The 22,349-nt window shown below is 37.6% G+C and overlaps 1 protein-coding gene across 1 annotated transcript in view; it reads left to right on the top strand.

The window, feature by feature from the left end:
* Positions 1–22,349, top strand: part of bcr (BCR activator of RhoGEF and GTPase) — an 81,089-nt gene that overhangs the window by 31,968 nt on the left and 26,772 nt on the right. The window contains exons 2-4 of the mRNA XM_051093430.1: positions 14,069–14,253; positions 17,380–17,484; positions 19,180–19,365. Of these exons, the coding sequence (XP_050949387.1) occupies positions 14,069–14,253; positions 17,380–17,484; positions 19,180–19,365 (476 nt within the window). The remainder of the gene's footprint in view (positions 1–14,068; positions 14,254–17,379; positions 17,485–19,179; positions 19,366–22,349) is intronic.

Genomic DNA, 22,349 nt, shown 5'->3' with positions numbered 1-22,349 from the left:
AGCTACCCAGATCCAGTACTGTTACATGTGTGTTTTCTTTCTCAGCTGTTTGCTTTCACTTAAGACTTAAGTTACTGTGATCATTAGGGTACTTGCAAAGACAGCCGTTTTGACACATACAAGTGTGTGCATTTAACCGTTCAAAACCTATAAAGTGGCAAAAATAACTCAATACTCCTGTGCTCTAGGAGCACCGTGTTCACATGTATGGCCTCTCTGACAGCACTCAAAAACAGCACGTGCTTATAGCGAAATGAGTTCTCTTTTTGCTGCTGATTGTGTTTCATCCAACCTGGTCTCATGACAAAAACATACTTGTGGGAACATTTTCGCAAGACGTGAAATGCGTACCAATTAGTACATATCACTGCAGTTTTGAGCGGTGATATGTAACTATTGGTACGTATTATGCGTCTTGTGAAAACGTTCCCACAGGTAGCTTTCATCGTCTTAAAATTACTTGTTTTTAAACCACAATGCTTAAACACATGCAAACGACAAGTTTTCGTGACCATGCAACACATTAATGTCACATGAGCCTGTAACCACTATTTGACAAATTTCTACTGGTTCTTCGTATATTGCCCACCGCTACCAAAAGGAAAGCTACTACACGCCTGATAACTGAACCGTAATCAAATTAGCCTAAACGTGATGAATGACTTGCAGTCAAATTCTGTGAATTTTTGGCAGGCACTTTGAATGGTCTTGTCGATCTACTCTACTGCTTCCGTCTACCTGTGCTCAGAGGAACAGACAGATAAAGAGAAAAGGAAGTCAGTGCTTCAGTCGTGCCTCAAGTTGTTTTTCCAGACCTTTTAAGGCTAGTCCTTTTATCAGTCAGAGAAGGAAAACTGCATGTCAATCTGGAGTGATAGTGGTTGTGTGAAGTATTGACAGCATAGTGGCAGTTCTAGTGACACATCCATTCTCAGTGCCTACATTCTATATGCCTGAAAACCATCTGTCTGCGGTAACGTCATGAATGAGTGGTTTATGGCGTATTTAGTAGATACCTTTGTGTCTCGTGCTTTTCCTACCCCCTTTGGGTCGTTGGCTCGCTTAATGGGATCTTTGTGGAGGGTGACCAGTGCTTTTGGGGATAATTCTCTGGAAACAATACTATTTTATAGCATTTGAGTTAGCTATGATATATATCTTAAAATGGCTCTTTTTCAGTTGTGGTCCAGATGAAGTGCTCTGTGTTAATGTTTGTGTGTGTTGATCTGTAGAAGAGCCTATCATGGCTTGAGGGTTGTGTGTGAAGTCTCAGGGGAATCAGGCCACATTCAATTTGTGCTATTGAATGGCAGCTTCTGTGAATCCTCCCCAAATTTATTGATTTTTCCCAGTGTCTCATGTCACAATGATGACCGAATGGTGCACGCAGCTTTCTTTTGTTCTTTTAGGATGACACATGCTGCATTTTGCCCCTCCTTTTCATGATCTCCCTCTTTCCATCCCTTATTCCTTCCCTTTCCCTTATTCTTCAGCACAGTTTTTTGGTGATTTACATCTTTCCTTAGTGTTCTGGATTTACATACTCACTGCCATCATTTATCTGTGTTTGTACATTTGCGCAAACCTTATATTGGTCACTTTGACCTTGATGTGTGTTATAAATTCTGCTTGTGTGTACACACTTCCATTGCCCTTGATGTACTGTATTGTGTGTGGCAGCCATGTGCACATCTGGTAGGTGTAGTAGATGCTGGTGCGGCACTGCAGAGGTTTTGTAGCACCACCTCCCCGTTAACCCTTTTTCTTTTTCGCCCCTCCCCCAACCCGCCTTCTACTCTCTCATCTCAGGCCTAGACCCCCTAGCACGCACACGGAGGTCTTTTCCACATCGTTTTAGGACACGTGCTCTGCTGGGAAATCTCCTTTGTTTGACAGAAGCCTGGCTTTGCTGATGGAGGCGTTGAAAAAAACATTAAACCTCAAAGAAAGCATTCACTAGCAGGTGGATGACAGGGAACCATATGACGTACAGTTTTTGGAAGGGTTGGCAAATAAGATTTTTTTTTTTTTGTAGTTGCATATTAGTGGAATTAGTGGATTTTTTTTATTTTTTTTTTTTTTTTTTTGAGAAGTCTCATATAGTAAATATACAGTAAAAACAGTAATAATGTGAAACACTATTGCAATTTAAAATAACTGTTTTTGTGTTTTTATATATATATAAAAAATTTACCAGATGTCTTTATGGAACATGATCTTTGCTTAATATCCTAATGATTTTTGGCATAAAAGAAAAGTCGATATTTTGACCCATACAATGTATTTTTTGGCTGTTGCTACAAATATACCTGTGCTACTTAAGACTAGTTTTGTGGTCCCTTGTCACATATGATTCTTTAGAATCTTTGATTCTTTATTACTATCTTAACATTTTTTTTTTTTAAAACAATAAATTTGTAACATCATAGGTATGTTTGCTGTCACTTTTGATCAATTTGATGTGTTTTTATCCTTATATGAATCCCACTGCAAAATTTTGATTGGCTGTGTATGTAAATTCATTATAAAAATGTAATTGTCACAGCAGAATTTGGAATGTTGGAGGAACAAGAATGCTCACAGGAATGTGATTCTAAGAACAAGGACTAACTTGGTGTTCTCCTTGACAATTCTCTAGATGTTTGTGCACTGAGGGGGCCTGATGCTTCAGAGTCTGGGTCAGATCTGCTGTCTCCTCTGGTGGAGTCTAATGGTGGAATCCGTCTCTGAGGTGTTGTCAAGGCATCTGTTTCAAGGATGTTTGTTCTCTGTTTCTATTGTGGAAGGGGTTGCTTGTTTATATACACATACAGTGACATACAGATGCGCACACAGCAAAAAGAGTGAAGCAGCAGTAGTGACGTAAACAAGATGTTTTAGCAATGATTTAAAAAAAAAATCATCATTTATTCACCCTCATGTTGTTCTACAATGCAATTTTCTTTCTTAACCAAAACTAATATATGACCTCTTTTTTTTTTTTTTTTTTTAAGCTTGAGAGCTCCTGGTCACCATTCACTTTCATTGTTTGTCCAGGTTTGGAATGAAATGAGGGTCAGTAAATAAATAAAACCAGAAAGAGACAGATAATTGAGGCTAGATCTTTGTTTTATTGCTAGTTTATATGAAGCATACAATTTAGTCTAGGAGTCTGAGTCTCTCAATTATAGCTGGAAGTGCATTAATCCTTCGATCCCCTCGCAAGCCAGTCGAGAGTTTTTGCTTTAAATGTGCTTTTTTTAACCCAAATTGAATATATTAACTCTTCCTGAAGGAGCAGGAAGGAAAGATCTTGTCTCCAGAGCAGCTGGAGGATGTAATAATTTGCGCTACAGTGGGACGTATCTTTAGATCTCGCTGTGCTCTGTTGTTTTGACAAAGTGAAGAACCATATTGATGTGACATGAGTGATGAAGGATGAATGAAGCAGGTGTTGCTTAAAAAAAGCCTAACAAGATAATTCAGAGAAAGAAAGAGAGAAAGAGACAGCTCTTATATACATATATGGTTTGTAGGTAAATGTGTAGACCTGGGCTACTGTATCTCAAAGTACATTTTGTTACCGTCTCTAATTACAATATCATTCATAAGTCTTTTAGACTCACCAAGCCTGCATTTATTTGAGCAAAAATACAGTAAAAACAGTACTATGAAATATCTTTACAATTTGAAAAATAACTTTTCTATGGAAGCCCGTTTCCGCCACTGAATGAAAAAATACTTGACTGACTTTTTAATCTAACAAATGAATTTATTGCAATTGTGACATCTCGCAGTTCTGACTTTTTTAAGGTTGCAATTCTGTTAATTAAGTCAGAATTTGTGAGATATAATCTCGCAATTCTGAGAACATATCAATACTTTTTTCCCTTTATAACTTGTGATTGCAAGTTTATATCTCACAGTTCTGAGTGATATAAGTCAGAATTGCCAGAAAAAGTCAGAATTGTGAGAAATAAACTCGCAATTGTGAGGGAAAAAAAGGTCAGAGTTGCCAGATACAAACTCACATTTACAAGGAAAGTCAGAATTGAGAAAAAAAGTCAGAATTGTGAGATACAAAACCCGCATTTGCGAGAAAATCAGAATTGCAAGAAAAAAGTCAGAATTGTGAAATATAAACTTGCAAATGCAAGAAAACATGTCAGAGTTGCAAGATACAAACTTCCATTAAGGAGGAAAGTCAAAATTGTGAGAAAAAAAGTCAGAATTGTGAGATACAAAATCTGTATTTGCAAGAAAATCAGAATTGTGAGAAAAAAGTCAGAGTTGCGAGATATAAACTCGCAATTGCAAGAAAAACGTCAGAATTGAGAGATCTAAACTTGCAATTGTGAGAAGTCAGAATTTCGAGAAAAAAGTCAGAATTGCGAGATATAAACTTGCAAATGTGAGAAAAAAGATCAGACTTGCAAGATATAAACTCGCATTTATGATGTCAGAAATGTGAGAAAAAAAGTCAGAATTGCGATATACAAAACCCGCATTTTTAAGAAAATTCAGAATTGCAAGTTTTTCCTCACAGTTCTGAAAAAAAGTCTGAATTACAAGATACAAACTGGCAGTTGTGAGTTTGTTTCACGCAATTCTGAGAAAAAGAGTCAGAGTCAGAGTTCTGACTATGTCTTGCAATTCTGACCTTATTTATATCATGCAATTCTGAGTTTATATCACATGTATGTGATTTCTAATGAATATTCTGTCAGATGGGCCGTTGTGAAGAGTAGAAAAATTACCAAATTCACAAATCCCACCTCCTTTGTCATCGGGCTCACAGGTAGCAGCCAGTTAAAACTGGATGTGTCAACCTCTCAGTTTTCATTGGTTACCTAGGCTACTTCGCCACATTAGGTAACAAATCGTTCAGCTCTGGTTCTAAGAAGAGCTAATGCCACAGTGGCAGGGGTGTGATATTGGGCATCTGTTTAACAACAGATTAAGCAAGATTTGCCTCTTTGTCAGAGACTGCTGTTTGCTAATGATAAGAGACAGAACTCTGTGGCTGTTGTTCAGTATGCTACTGACAATTTTGCTCCTGCTGGGCTCGGTACGTGTGTGTATTTCAGCTTAGTCAAGCTGAGAACAAAGAAAAAATATGGAAACGAGTATTAAGTCTCTTTGATAGACGTCAAACTTAGTTTGCTCAGTGAGCTTGTGTAAACAATAACTTCTGGTTTCAGGTGGCACGGATATGATATCGAAAATCTGTTATGGGTGGCGGGTTCCTGGGCCTATTGTTTTTCCCAGCGAGGTGATCATCATAGTCAGATTCTAGATAAATACACCACTCGTGATCGACAGGGTAGATTATCGACCCTTCTACTCATCCACTACAGAAAGAATACAGAGATAGGAAGTGGAATAAGAGACACAGAGCATCGAGGTGGAAAAGAGCATATGCTAATGTTCAGGGCTGACTCAGCTTTTTCAGACTTCTCCTTGGTGACCTGCACTGAGAGCCATATGCTGTTTGAAACCCGAGATACATGAGCACACAACAGGCCACCTTTAACCTTTCTCCCTACCGGTGACCTTACACACCCCTGTACAATTCTTTTTAAAAAAAAAGCTATTTTTGACTGATACACACTTGTTTGGTGACACAAGTGGTGGATGAAAGAACCTGTGAAGGCTTAGAATAGATTTAACACCATAACAGGCACCGATCTAAGATTTATTGTCTTTTAACAAATCAGCTTGTTTTATTAGTCTATAATATGCTCTTATGCATTCTATATCTTTCCTCAAATGAGGATGGAACATTTCATGAAAGCTAGATGAGGATCATAAAACATAAGGTAATGCATAGATGAATTAATGATGTAACATTCCAGATCCAGGATATCACGTAGTACTGATGGTGCATTAGGGGGAAGTGGTCATGTGTTTAAGAGCATCTTGATTAAGATTTAGAGCTCCGGTACAATCTTACCCTGCCTCTACAGTCTCCTGGGAATGCTTAGCACATTGTGTTTTCAAATGCACAATTTATGTTGGTTAAGCAAGCAGGACAGGAATTACTATTGCTTTGCAGGCTGCATGTACAGTGTGACCAGTGTAGTCTGATTCACAAACAAATAACTCTTGTGAACTCATTCATTTCAGTTTATTAACAACCTAAGGTAGAACAAATGTAGTCTGATTCATGAACAAATGACTCTTGTGAACTGGTTCTTTTTAGTGAATCAACAACATATAACACAATCAGTGTAGTCTGATTCACAAACAAATGACTCTTCTGAACTCATTTTTTTCAGTGTATCAAAAACCCTATCACAGAACAAGTATAGTCTGATTCATGAACAAATGACTCTTATGAACTGGTTCTTTTTAGTGAATCGTTACACACAGTGTGACCAATGTAAGCTAATTCACAAACAGTAGATTCTTGTCAACTGGTTCTTTGTAGTGAGTCAAAAACATACAGCACAACCAGTGTAATTTGATTCACAGACTAATGACACTTATGAACCATTTTTTGCTGAATTGGTAACAGTGTGAATCCAGTTCACAAACATTTGACTCAATTTGACTTTTTTTTTTTTTTTTTTTTTTTAGTAAATCAGAAACATGTATCGCAACCAGTGTAACCCAGTTTACAACCAGTGACTCTTATGAATCTTTTATTCTTAGTGAATCAAAACATAACAGCGCAACAAGTGTAATCCGCTTAACAAACAAAACAAATGACTCTTATGAACTGGTTCTTTTTAATGAATCGGTTACACACAGTGTGAGCAATGTAGGCTAATTCTCTTGTGAACTGGTTCTTTTTAGTGAATCAAAAACATACAGCACAATCAGTGTAGTCTGATTCACAAACAAATGACTCTCATGAACTCATTCTTTTCAGTGTATCAAAAAACCTACAGCAGAACAAGTATAGTCTGATTAATGAACAAATGACTCTTATGAACTGGTTTTTTTTTAGTGGTTACACACAGTGTAACCAATGTAAGCTAATTCACAAATGGCTAACTCTTGTGAACTGGTTCTTTTTAGTGATTCAAAAACATACAGCACAACCAGTGTAGTCTGATTCACAAACAAATGACTCTCATGAACTCATTCTTTTCAGTGTATCAAAAAGCCTACAGCAGAAGTATAGTCTGATTAATGAACAAATGACTCTTATGAACTGGTTCTTTTTAGTGAATCAGTAACATACAGCATAATTAGTGTCTCAGTGACTATTAACATTTTTAAAATCAAAAATATACAGCACAAGGAGTGAAACAAGACTCACAAACAAATGGCTCTTTTTAGTGAATCACTAACATACAGCATGATCCTTGTTATCCGATTCAAAAACAACTGACTCCTGTGAACTGCTTTTGTTTAGTGAATCATAGGCATGACCGGTGTAGTCTCATTTGCAAATGACTCTTTTAAACTTGTTCTTTTTAGTGAATCAAGCACAACTTGAATATTCATCAAAAAATTGAGCATGTTAACAAATACTGTCATTAGATCCGCTCTGCAGTATATACCAGCCATCTCTGGTCATGCTCTTCAATTAGTCCTGACTGCATAATTGCCCACTTGTCTCAAAGATTTCGATGGTTGTCGAATTCGTAACAAGTTGCACAGTATCAAAGTCATACAGATGACAGGACTTGTTAATTAATGGAGTCATTAGAAGAGTCTGCTGAGGGAAGTATGCTCCTGCGTCTACAGTGATCAAACAGTTGGCAGGAAGTCGCCTCGCTGGGCCACCCTCCGTCTGCCATGCGGTTCTAGGGGGGATATAAACCATGTGGAGTTGGTAACTCTGACATCAGTGCAAATTGTGTAAAGCCAAAATCAATTGTGACATAATCACAGTTGTTATCTTCTCCTTAAAAACAGAGAGCGCTCTCTCTTCATCTCAGATTTAGTTTTTTCTTCAACTGGAATGAAATGTTTTGAAAGTAGATTGGTAAACAGAATAGCTGTTGGGATGAGTGCTAAATAAGACAGTCCCTGTTGTGCTTGCTAGGAAATCTGGGAATTTCCTTTGACTTAACTGAATTAGTCATTATTCAGTCACAGGGAACTATTTCTGACGACTTCAATCTCTCTCAGTCTGGTCTGCAGCAGCACCTCCCTCCTCGAGAAAACACAGCACACATCTTTCTTTGTTTACGTAACAGGACACACATAGTTGCTAGAATTTGGCATAGACATCAATCCAGCCAGACAGCATTCAATTTTGTCATTTAATACTATATTCTCCAAATCACTTTTAAAGACTCATGTTTGGAAGCGAAGGATAACAGATCATCAGAAAAATGGACAAAAGTGCTTGCTAGCAGACACATAAACACGCATTGAGACATTGATTTGAGTGTGGCAAATCCGTGTTTAAATCATTCACATAAACCTGTGGCACAGGAAGGACTCGGAGGGAATTTGTGGCAGCATCACGGACACGTTTTAATCCGATTCTGCCGTCATGCTTTTAAGTACGGTCAGAGCAAACAGAAAGATAGGGTTTGGTGGAAGACGGCAGCTCGGTTGTAGTGTTGATTGCAGGGTTGGCTCACTGTGTTGGTGTGTTGTGATTCACTCTTCCTCTTGCTGGGACAAAGGCTGATTTACTCGCACTAGGGTGCTTCCCTGTGCGATCGCATTCGCAACACGCCAGATTTGGCTGCTTTCCTGGATTCAACCCAATCACTTCTTATGTTTATTTCTTTGCAGATAAACATGCCACTTGGATAAGAGATCTAACTGGCCTTTTTTACTCAAGGCACGCATTAGGAATAATCTGCGATGGGCTTTATTGGATGTCTAGACCCTTAAATTCAAGGGTTAGGGTTAGTCTGACAGTAATTTCCTTAAATTTATTGTTCAAGGTGGTGACTTTTATAAAAGCAGTGCTTAGATGGTTGTGGCAATGGTACTTTAGACAGGACAAATTTAGAAAATTCTAGGAGAGGATGCTGAAACTGCATCTTAAAGGGACAGTTCACCCAAAAAATTAAAATTCTGTCATTAATTACTCACTCTCATGCCATTTCAAAGACCTTCGTTCATCTTTGAAAAACAAATTAGGATGGTTTTGATGAAATCTGAGAGTTTTCTGACACGTTCAAGGCCCAGAAAGGTAGTAAGGACGTTGTTAAAATAGTCCATGTAACATCAGTGGTTCAACCATAATGATATGAAGCTAAGAGAATGCTTTTGGTATGCAAAGAAAAGTAAAATAACGACTTTATCCACCGATTTCTTCTCTTTTGTGTCAGTCTTTGTATTCTTGTAGCTTCATTAAATCGAGGTTGAACCACTGATGTCACATGGACTATTTTAACATTGTCCTTACTTCCTTTCTGGACCTTAAAAGTAGTAGTTACATTCCTGTCTATGTCAAAAAGCTCTTGGATTTAATCAAAATATGAGTTCTGAAGATGAACAAAGGTCTTATGGGTTTGGAAAGACATGAGGGGTAAGTAATTAATGACAGAATTTTCATTTTTGAGTGAACTATCCCTTTAAATTCATCCCATTTACAGAGGATTTTAATCAATATGAAACCGAAAAAGGAAAAATCTTTATAAACTGATTTTGTTTTATATTTTCTAAACAGATTTTTTCCCATCTATGCGGACAGGAAAAGTCTGCAAAAGTAATATCAGCCAACACAGGCTGTATTCTTTCATTTTATGCCCTTAAAATGACACCTCTCATCAAATTAGCTTCTCCGTGCAATCCCTGTTTGATTCATTCATGGCCTGAGGCGGTGCTTTACTCATTTCTGTTTAATTTTCACCTCCCCTTTTGCGTTCTTCATATTCATTTCTTTTCGGTGCGTGCGATAGTTAGGGGTGGGGGGTATTAAATTGCCCGAAAATTGGATATTTAGGGAAACCGACTGTGGGGAAGAAAATGGACTGACTTCTTTATCCCTGATGTGTCATTTTCCATCTCTTTTCCCGTTTTTTTCCTCCTCCCTAGAGGCCGGCCACTCGTGGGTACCACACATACACGTTTTCCTGCACTCTTATTTCCAGACTTTAATGGAACATGTGACACATGGGAGGAGGAAGGCGTGTCTTTAATTTATCTGGCAGATGCAGACCTCTGCAACATCTCAGCCCCCGTCACTACCCTCACCTCTCCATCCAAAGAGCCCTGAAGGAGATGTCGGCACTCACAGAAACATTAGCGCCCCAGTTCCTCCCACAAATTCTTTCCTTTTCTTTCGAACCCAAATGATAGGATTATCTGAAGCCCTTTGGCGCACACGCTGATGAGATTTTGGCAGTTTTGCAGCAGTTCACCTCCCAGGCTTCCCCACTTCCCATAAACCCGTTGGCCGCTGAGGGACGACATGCTGTAGGTTTCAATCTGCTCTTCATCCTGCAGGGAATAACCCTCTGTTAACACACCAGAGAAGGCCAAGCACAGATAGATCCTGGGATTTACTCCCCATGAGCAGGCCTGCAGATCCATGCTTTAAATTAAATATTTTGTTCAGCTTCCAATATTATTGTAGCATTCTTGGTTACATTTAACGCATTTTACCCTGTCAGTTTGCTGAAAATGCAATCATCTAGAACTGTCCACATGGAATTCTTGTTTGTTGTTACTGTACAAGTGTGTCTAGGCTCACAAAGAGGTTGGAAGTGCCGTCTCATTTTTTGTTTATAATGATGGTGATGATGATGATATTTCCAGATGTGCATGGCATGCTTCTCTTTTGGCCAAATAGCAGCAGACATCTGCGGGAAGCTAGAGGAAGGGATGAGAAAGAGTGGAGGAAAGGGAGAGAGAGAGAGATGACAGCGGCAAGAGTGGGAGGATGAACGCTAAGGCAATGACAAGGCAGTGTGACTCAGAGTCAGCGAGAGCTGTTTCATGCTCATCTGGCTTTACGCATAAACACAGTGGGTCTCATTCCATACAGTCTATACAGCCGTGTTTATGCAGAACTTTTTTGTCTGAATGTTTCCACACAGATGTTACAATTCATTAATAATTTTGAATTTAATTTTGTTCTAACGTAAAGCTACAATTTAGAAAAAAAATGGTGGCTGAAGAAACTGTAGATTTAGAGTAAATATTGTATATACAGTATATACACTGTGCATGTACAGTTGAAGTCAAAAGTTTACATACACCTTGCAGAATTTGCAAAATGTTAATTTTTACCAAAATAAGCAGGATCATACAAAATGCATGTTATTTTTTTTTTAGTACTGACCCGAATAAGATATTTCACATAAAAGATGTTTACATATAGTACTCAAGAGAAAATAATAGCTGAATCTATAAAAATGACCCTGTTCAAAAGTTTACATACACTTGACTCTTAAAACTGTGTTGTAACCTGAATTATCCACAGATGTGTTTTTTTTTTTATTGATAGTTGTTCATGAGTCCCTTATTTTTCCTGAAACTGCTTGCTGTTCTTCAGAAAAGTCCTTCAGGTCCCACAGATGTTTGGTTTGTCAGCATTTTTGTGTATTTGATCCCTTTCCAACAATGACTGTATGATTTTGAGATCCATCTTTTCACACTGAGGACAACTGAGTAGGGTTGTGACGATGAGGAAATTTCCCCACCGGTTAATCGACATGTGACAACACCGGTAATACCGGTATCACCGTGGGGGTGGGGGTTTCCTCTTTTTTCTGCGTTTAAATAGCTTATAAATGCGTGCGTATTATACTTTCACTTTCAGTTTTGCGGGAATTGGCAATTCGGCGTCAATTGTTTGAATGGACGACAACGAAAGTACAAAAAAAAAAAAAAAAAAAAAAAAAAAAATCACTGATATTAAACAGAACTTTTATTAACATAACGAAAAAAAAAAACACAACGCCGTTCTCTTTCTGTAAATTCGACTCCTCTCGTTCTCCTCACGTAATAAATGAAATATGACGCAATGTAGCCATGTTCAGTTTTTAATTATAGTGCATGCTCTCGTCTTAAGTAAATTATTTAGAATTATATTTTCCATTTAATTCAAATAAATATTTAATAAAAAAACGAATACTTAAAAAAAAAAAAAAAAAAAAAAAAAAAAATGTGGGGACGGTGTCACGGTGGAAAAGTGATGTCACCGGTGTTGCGTCTTAAAACCGGTAACACTGTCAACACCGTCTATCGTGGCAAGCCTACAACTGAGGGACTTAAAATAAAATAAAACAAAACAAAAACTGCTGTGGATCATTCAGGTAACAACACAGTATTAAGAATCAAACGTATGTAAACTTCTGAATAGGGTCATTTTTATAAATTTAACAGTTATTTTTTCTTATAGACCATATGTAAATACCTTCTATGTGAAATATCTTATTCAGGTCAGTACTACATAAAAAAAAAAAATAACATGCATTTTGTATGATCCCTCTTATTTTGGTAAAATAATTAACATTTTGCAGATTCTGCAAGGTGTATGTAAACTTTTGATCTCAACTGTATATATTTATTTATGTATTAATTTAATTTTAATTTATTTATTTTTAATATTTTTAATTCTATTTCAGATAAATGCTTCTTTTAAACTATTAGTCTATTTGTCATAGAATTGAGAATAATAAATGTTTCTAGAGCAGCAAATCAGCATATTAGAATGATTTCTGAAAGATCATGTGACACTGAGAACTGGAGGAATGTTTGCTGAAAATGCATTTCTGCCATTTTTGCATTTCATAACATTTTGAAATATATTAAAATAGAAGTTATTAACAGTATAATATAAACAGTATTACTGTTTTTACTGTGTGTTTGTTCAATAAATACAGCCTTGGTGCATTTTCAAAAACATCCTAAACCCCAAACTTTTGAATGGTAGCATATGAATTATTTATTATTATTATATTTATTTTTAAAAATTGAATAGCTTAGTGACTCTTTATTAAGTTTACTTCCTAGTAAGCAAAATGATCCATGTTCATACATGTCATACATGTTGGTAAACAAGTTGCAATGAAACTGCATAAAAGACTATAAAAAATCCTGTTTTCCACTTCAAGTAAACACTCACATTGCCCATCCTCTCTCTGTGTGGTGGGAAAAAATGTTTCCCTGGCCTTTTCTCTGGTTTTAGAGCTGCAGAAGTTTCCCACCTGCCAAAAGGAAACTCCGAAAACAAGTGAGGGATTCATAAGCAATGACTTTGAATTTCACTGTCCGTCAGTCCTTTAAAGCTGGCAGTGCATTTTTGCTGTGTTTTTTTTTTGTTTTGTTTTTTTTAAGAAAAAGGGTAGTTTTACCCTTTAAAGACTAAAGGGTAAAACTACCCTTTTTCTTAAAAAAAAAAAAAACAGCAAAAATGCACTGCCAGCTTTTTTTTTTTTTTTTATTTCATCCACAAGTTGTTCCACACCTGAATGACTGAATGAATTTCTTTCTTCGGCTGAACACAAAAGAAGATATTTTTAAAAATGTGGAATCAAACAATTGTTGTTCCCATTGACTTGCATAGCATAGCATAGTTAATCGAGACCAGTGACTATTTTGGTTTCCCACATTCTTCTAATATATAACATTTGTATTGTGCAGAAGAAAGAAATTCATACTGGTTTGGAACGACTAATCCTTTAATGTCTTGCATATTCCTTACAGAGCATAGCAGATTTGCTTGTCTTATATGAGGGCAAAGCAGTTAGTTTTAACTGAGAGCTTGTGTTGAATAAATATGAGGTCCTCTAGTGTGCCTGCCAGCAGTTTAATGGCCAAACCGGTCCAGGAAGAGGGAACTTGGGCTGCTCTCCTACAGGAGTGAGAGCATTTGTCTTCCTTTATGTCTCCTCCTCTGGTGAGGGAAACTCTTTAAGCCATAAAGTTATGTGTGATCTTAATGTATACAGAAAGTTCTGGCCTGTCTGCATTAATACCAAAACTTAAAACCCACTCTAGACATAATCTCATTGCTCTTTAAGAGCTCTAGGGTTAGACTGCCATTTAAACTGAATCAACTGAACACTGAGAATTTGAACTCTCTTAGCTGATGACATTAAGGGGCATGAACTCTAATATTACATTCTGTTGTTTACCAATCAGTAGCTTTATTTCTGTGCAGTAAGCATAGTTCTTCCACTTAGTTTTGTCTTATTCTTCCTTTTCTTTTTGTTCACAGATGGTCCATTTACAGGCACCCCGCCCACATACGGTTACGACGCAGACCGCGCAGAGGAGCAACGGCGACACCATGACATTCTGCCCTATATCGACGACTCCCCCTCCTCTTCCCCTCACCTCAGCTCCAAGAGCCGCAGCAGTCGAGACACCCTCTCCTCCGGCTCAATCGAGTCCTCTAAGTCTGTAAGTCGCCTCCGTCAGCCAGACAGTGACAAATCTGACATTATGATTTTTTTGGCATTTGAATAATTACATTTATTTTACAAATACAAAATAATTGACCATACAAATTACATATCAGACTCATCATATACCCATGTGATAGTAGAAGCTAATTATTTTGTTGTGCATAGAGAGATGAATGCTTTCTTGGTGGTATGTGAAGGTAAAGAGTACGCATTAGAGCTCTCTTTATGCATGCATGAATCCGCCAAGTATATGCCATCTGTGAAGTGGTCCATTATGAATAATTGTACCAGTAAACCCACATATATTTATAGCCTCAATGGTAATGGTACACAACAAAACCAGTGAGCTGTGAAATTTGGCAGATTTCAAAGCTTGCAGATTCTGAAGTGCTGAGTCTGCGTGGTACAATTCTAATTGAACATTTAGTGCTTATAGCAGCTTAGTAAATATTATATAGCTCAGCACTGAGCGGTAGAATCTCACGTCGTTCATCTGAAGAAATTCTTTATTGTTTCTCTTGTTATCAACTATGGTTTAAAATTATCAAGGCTTTCATTTCAGAGCCTCAGAAAACTGTCTTCATCATGCATAGTGGCTATCAAATTAAATTACTGATTGTAAAACAGAGCTTTCTTGCTTCATTGACACAGCCATTGGCTGTCAAATTGATTGATGTCCCTCCCTGCCAATACCATGCCTGGAGGCAGGCAGTTTATTTGGGCCCTCATGACCTCTGTGTTTAGCTCCCACATGGATTTTAATCAATACGGAGGAGATACTCACCTGCACACACACACACACCCTACATGCTTTATGTGTTTACCTAATATACACACAGCCAGGGATTTGAAATATGGACTGATTCAAAGAGGGATTTGCTATGTAAACGTCTTCAAATTGAGCTGCAGATAAACCTGCGATTGACACTGCAGAGGGATAGTCACCCATTTTTCAGACACATTACCTTACCTTGTTTTCTTTCAAACATGGAATCAGACTAGATTTTGATGAGTGAGAATTGCACGCAACGGGATACACAACGGAAACACAAAATAAGATTTTCTTGATGAAATCCGAAAGCTTTTCTGATCCTGCATAGACAGCAACACAACTGACACGTTCGAACATTGTTAAAATAGTCCATTTGGCATCAGTGGTTCAACCTTAATTTTCTGCAGCTGTAAGAATATTTTTTGTGTGCAAAGACAACAACAACTTAATTCAATAATTTCTTCTCTTCCATGTCAGTCTTTGCCGCATATTCACGCGAGTACCACAGTTTTTGTTTTCTTTGCGCACAAAAAGTATATTCTCGTAGCTTTCTGGGCCTTGAACTTGGAGGGATGGTAGCAACATGACCAAAGCTTGCCCCAGTCGGCCTGATGGGGGCGCTACAGTAAACAAAAGTACGAATCACTCGTAACTCCTAAACCGTCAGTTGCAATTGTTTGAAATCATTGGCTCACGCTGGACAAAATGCACGCCTCCGATTCATAATTTTGTTGAAATTTTCAGGTATTTTTTGAAAAACTTACTTTTTTCCTTTGCCCGGTCGGAACCAAACCAGTGCAGAAATATCCTCTGGACAGTGAATATCAACAGTTATCAAAAAAAAGTTGAACTTTTGACTTCACTGTAGTACAATTCTCTAGACTCTGGCCAAAAATTTATCAAATTCACCCAAAATGCTATAAAGCCTAAAAGAAAACTCAAAACTTCACGAAACTGGCTGAGCACAGGTGATTCTAAACAAGCAAAGTTTTAAGTGGATCGGACCACAGTTGGTGCTATATCATAAATGTTAAAAAACATATTTCTATGGTAAATTACTTGGATTTGCCAAAATCCAATGATTTTTAAATCATTGATTTAGGTGGTTACAAGCTTCTTAAATAATTTATTTTTGTATATGTGCTTAAAAGCGCTTGAACCCAGGTAATCAGTGCTTGCAACTATATTTAAAGTTAGAATTTTCATTTTTGGGTGAACTATCCCTTTAAGAATAATCTTGTCATGCTGTCACAAACATTTGCTTTAGATTGCCACTTTAGTAAGTTAAGCTAAAAATGACCCAAAAAAAAAGCCTTGTGTGCTTTTATTAAAACACGAAGATTGAATTTGGATATTTCTATGAGCAAATTATTTTGTTTAAGAACTTCATATATAAAAGTTATAAGTTTTCTGTATGTTGGCCTCATAATGTAACACGTTTGCTTCTTTCCCTTCAGAACATTTGTAATTTTTGCCTGTCATTTGTATGATGAGAAATACTTTCTCATCCTTGCGCTTTCAATAAGCGAGGGTTATTGTTTGAGCATCTGAGATGAGCTCAACTCATTCTCATGCGCTGGAACGCTGACATGCTTTGATTAATAAATGTGTGGATGAATAAAAGATGGTGGTCTAGAGATACAGGGATGCCCCCTGGGGTGAGACGTCTAGCGCCCAAGAGTTCATGAATAAAACCTTGATTTCCACCTTCCCCCTGCTGGAGGTTTCAGTGGTGGGATTTACTCTTGTCACCTGGTGGGGTTTTACATCTAATATCAGTTGGTGAGATTAGAAGAAATGTATGCAGTAAAAGCATTTTACCATCACCTCAGCTTAAAAACTCAATTCAAGCCAGTATAGTCTACAGTGATAACACAGTCATGAAGCAGATGGAGGTTTTATCCTAAAATCTGGACTAGGATGTCTCATGAGACTATCACAAACATCTGTGCTTTCCACTACCTGTGCTGTGGCCATGGAAACCAACATTTCAGGCCCATTTAGCCGTCATCAGCACTCTGTAACCCCACACACACACGACACAAAATAGACATGCCTTGCTTTTGGATGGATTCTAGGTCTGTAGTATCTCTGATACTCTACTCAGGGCTTGGTGAATAGTGCAGACTACTGTACATAAAGGCCTTATTCAGTTCAAAGGTGTTATGAATTTCCCATGATTCTCATGTAGCCAAGACAGTTATTATAAGACCGTAGAGCAGCTCCATTGAACTGGTGCCAAATCGCTTTTTTATAGCTCTTTCCAGCATTGCCAGTATGTCATTTAATGTCATGTGATTTAAGAGTGTGTTGTTCAGAAGCGTGTTAGCTCTTTCTGTGTTCACCCAGGCGGAGTTGGACCTGGAGAAGGGATTGGAGATGAGGAAAAGGGTGTTGTCTGGAATCCTGGCCAGTGAAGAGACCTACCTCAGCCATCTGGAGGCGCTGTTACTGGTAAAAAAGCCTCAAGTTCGATTTTGCTAACAGTGCGTGATGAAATTCACACAGGGATTCTTATAAGATGTATTAGATGATCTTATCCATCATCTACAACAGAAAAGTGATGATGTACAATAGCAGGGCAAATTTAAGCCAAATGCAGACTTTAACTGAAATGAAGGTCATTATTAGTTCAGGATTAGTTCATTATTAAGGATTAGTTCATTCCTGATTTAAAATTTTCTGATAATATACTCACCCCTGTGTCATCCAAGATGTTCATGTCTTCCTTAAGTTGAAAAGAAATTAAGGTTTTTGAGGAAAACGTTCCAGGATTTTTCTCCGTATAGTGGACTTGCGTGTTGAAGGTCAAAATTGCAGTTTCAGTGCAGCTTCAAAGGGCTTCTACACAATCCCAGCGGAGAGATAAGGATCTTATCTAGTGAAACAATCATTCATTTTCTAAATAAACACAAATGCGACTTCACACATTATGTAATCACGTCGGAAAGGTCATGCTTCATCGGTTCAAAAAGATAGTGTAGGGTGGAAACATTTTTTACTCAAAGGGGTGAGTAAACTGTTACGAAATTTTAATTCTGGAGGTGCTTTTTCATTATGGTTTCTCTTTTTTTTTTTTTTTGACCACCAAATCAGCATATTAAAATAATTTTTAAAGATTAGTGTGACACTGCAGACTGGAGTAATGACTGCTGAAAATTCAGCTTTGCATCACAGAATTAAACTGGAAAACTGTTATGTTAAATAAAAAAAAAAAATCACAATACTCCAGTTTTTTTCCACTGTATTTTTGATCAAATAAATACAGTCATGGAGAGCATAAGAGACTTATTTCAAAAGCATAAAACAGATCTTACCAACTGGGGCTGGGTGATACAGCAAAAAATAAAATCTAGATTTTTTTTTCAGAACGTTTGACCAATTTTTTTTTTTTAATGGATTTTTAACTAGTCATCTTAAAAAAGCAACTACAGTACAACATGATTCAATTAACTTTTTCTTTATTAACCCTCTAGTTAAAGAAAATTCTATTCCAAGTGTACAACACATGAAGTTGATGTAAATGTTAAACAAATCGCTTAATATCTTTGCAGAAAAAATGCATGAACTACAACTACATCTTGTACAAACTTGTCTTATACCATTATATGTTCAGAAATAATATGAGTAAAATTTTTTAAAAACAGTCTCAAAAGTAAAGGTAATTCAAATTCAAAATGATTGAAGATATAACACCAGTAGACTATGAATAACTACAAATCTTCTGTAAAAACAATGAACAGCAGCTTCCAGCCTGTCACTATGATGCAAACATGAAATATCAGTAGTAGATTTTCACAGGTTTTTTATTTGATTGCGCTGCTTTTCCATTGTTTTTTCTATGTAAACACGGAAGCGTTTGACTGTTGCACTCACGTCTCTTGCAGCGTCTCGTGGATGAAACAGCATTCTAATGCAGCGCTCAAGTTTAAAGAAGTTCACTCCCATCTGCTTTGCATCTTTGTCAACACAAAATCAAAATAAAACATAAAATAGTGGCAAAACATTAAATTCAAATTAATCGATAAAATCTGAAAAATTGGCCAGCCCTTTTACCAACCCAACCTCAAAGTTTTGAAAAGTAGTGTATATAGATGATTGTCAAAAATGTCTCACTAAAATGTTCAAATGTTCCTGCTCTTTTGTCAGCCCATGAAGCCCCTGAAAGCAGCAGCCACCACCTCTCAGCCTGTCCTGACTGTTCAACAGATCGAAACCATCTTCTTTAAAGTGCCTGAGCTCTACGAGATCCACAAAGAATTCTATGATAGCCTTTTACCCAGAGTGCAGCAGTGGAGTCATCACCAACGTGTGGGAGACCTTTTCCAAAAGCAAGTGAGTAAAATTCTCTACACAAGACCCGTTTTCAGATTAAACGCATCACACAATTGAAATAGACCCTATTTACTTATCAGCAAATTGCTCAGGGTCTGACCCCTCCCACCAAATCCCATACTTTCCATAATCTTGATGGATAATGTCCTGTCCTTTTTGTACATAAATGTCCTGTTTTGCTCTGAAGTGTTTTAAGTAAACAGCAAACAGCATTTAATGCTGTCTTTAAAAAGCAGATTCTGATTATACATACTTTTTTAAATGTAATTATGATTTGAGAATCTGATTTAGAGTGCAGAATTTAAATCTGATAATAGTGGAATCGCTTCAGCTGTCCAGTCTCTTTCCACTTTCGTGCCCCATGAGGCTGAAACAGAATTAACATTTATCTCTAAATCAAGGAATCCTAAATGAATCATTTATGCCCCTAGAGCGACACCGCACAGTCACACAATGTCTAGCCTGCAGTTGAAAATCACATCTCAATGCTGCCTTTTTTCACCCAGCCACTTGGGCAGATACTACAGTGTGTGCTTTGTGTCTTGAGGAGAGGCTATTAATAGTGCCATTCGAAGATTGTGTTCTCTATCTCTGGCCCCCCCACTCTTTTCCATTAAGTTCTTTCCTCACGTGACTCTCTGCTGACTGTTAGGGGGGCAGATAAATCCCTCCTCGGTTTGTCCGGCCAACGCACACAGGAGTCCTATTCCACATTTATTTATCTTTCCATTTTCCCCTTCATTGTTCTCCAATTTTTCTATCATCCCACGCTTAATAAACGGAAGCTACAGTCACAAAGTTGTGTTTTGTCCCGCAAGGTGCTGGGCTTTCCTCCGACAGTCATTTAGTCAGTCAGGCAGTCATTTTGACCGGAGGCTATTTGTCACTGATCCCCTCACCCTCTCCTGCATCTATTAACAAGAATCCGGAGGCAGGAGGCGGCAAGGCAGTGCTCGAGGAGCCAGCCTCCCTAAAAAGACAGTTGCTCACAGCAGGAGAGACAAGAAGATGAATGAACGAGAGAGAGATATAGTCAAAATCGGTGATAGAAATGTCTCCTGCTGTTTGTGTGGTTTCTGCATTCCAGACAGCTCATGTTGAGTAAGAAAACGCAATGCAAATCATGAGAGAAGTCGTTACGGGAGCCTGTTTGTCAAAGGTGATGTTCGTTGTACCGCTCGGTTGTGAGAAAGATGCTAATATTCCAGCTCACTTGTGCTAAATGTTTTTCGGCTGTCGCTGACATGCATATGTAAATTCTCCAGAGGCTCTTCTCCCAACAGCGAGAAATTCTGACATTCCCGTCTTTTCTGTGACCTACTTAAACGTCGTTAAGTGCACTGAGCAGAGGAACATACTTTCATCTTCAGCTGGGCCTGGCATATGGTCATGTCATCATGAGGAAGTGTGTCGAGGCTGAGAGGATGTGAACACTGCTGTGCTGAAGTCTCTGTCAAGCTGTCTCTACCAGCTGACGTATCAACTTTTTTAGCGTGTGTCGTGTTTAGATGCATCTCAGCCTTTTTTACAACAGCCTTAGCGTACAACATCTCTGTATTGACAACCAATGGGCTGGTTATGTTTCATCTGAAACTGTCAACATGGCATTTGAGAGAGTTTGTAACCATAACCAGCGTACAAATAGAGTGTCCTGTTGATTAGCACTTGCTTTTTTATTATTTTGTACTGTTCTCTGAGATCCACTTATATTATCAAGATTTTTACATAAAAAAAAAAAAAAAATTAGAAGTAATGGGCTATTTTCTGTCCTGTTTTGACTCCCCTGATCGGAACGCTTTGTTTGAATGGAGGACTGTAAACTTAGAAGTAAAAGCCCACTGCAATGATTGGTTAATAGTTGTGTATGTTTGACAGCCTACATTCTTCATAGATGGACGCTGCTGTGATTTAGATAAACACGCATAAATACTCAGTACATATCAAATGATCTGTAATAACAGACAAAGTAATAGTGACCACGTAATAAAAACAGATCCAGTATAGTCAGCACAGCATCATCGTTTAATTTCAATCTTTCTGAAAATCCTGTGTCGAGCTGTGCTTTATTTAAAAACAAATCCATGGTAAAATGAAATGAACAAAGGAACAAATTCTTACTGACGTGGTCTGAAGCTTCGTTAAAAATAAGGTTAATCCACTCTTTCTTAATATTCAGAAGGAAGGCACTGCAAAGACTGTTTGTCCACAACTTGGCACTGAACAGTGTCTTGTCTTCAGAGCCATCTTTATTGTTTGATCTGCGTAAACCTGCGTTTGCCTCCCTCGTTATTTACACTACAAGTGCAAATTGGTGTGTGGGGCTAAATAGGTGGAGACGGAGTTTAGCCACACTATCTATCATAGAGTGGCACATTCCACAACCTGTCGTTTTGGCAGATTGGCTTTAATATAAGCTGTTTTTAGACTAACGTGAAAGTTTTGAGTTCTGAAACTTACATGATGTTTTTATAGTCTAATGACCTCTTATCTGTCAAAAGATTAAGGGAATGTTGATTTCTGAGTTCATGACCCCTTTAATACTGATATATTATGCATCTATCTGTCCCATCTATCTATCTGTCCATCCATCCCTTCATCCTTCTGTCCATCCAAGGTAAAAAAAAAAAAAAAATAAATAAATAAAAAAAAAAAGCTCTTTCCATCTTCAGACCTCCAACCTACTATAAACACTTACATCCTTAAAAATTGGCAAGCCAAATCAGTATAGCGCAAATAAATCAATCCTATGTTGGTTGAAATCATTGTATCCATTTTGAAAATCACTTGGACCAAAATATCTGCATGCACTGTCTAATAGGCCACTTCAGACATAGTTTTTTTTTAATGGGTGAAGATCTTCTTTAATGCCTCTTATGCCAGAGTCCATTATCTCTGAAGCATATTTTGATGGACTATGATGTCTTGAACTCCTCTGGGATCTATTACTTTTCAGTTGATTCTTATGAAATGATTTGTAATGAAGT

This window comes from Labeo rohita, chromosome 21 (assembly GCF_022985175.1).
Source record: "Labeo rohita strain BAU-BD-2019 chromosome 21, IGBB_LRoh.1.0, whole genome shotgun sequence".
Taxonomy (NCBI): Eukaryota; Metazoa; Chordata; class Actinopteri; order Cypriniformes; family Cyprinidae; genus Labeo; species Labeo rohita.
The sequence above is the reverse complement of the archived record's forward strand: the minus strand, read 5'-3'. Positions and strand labels throughout refer to the sequence as shown.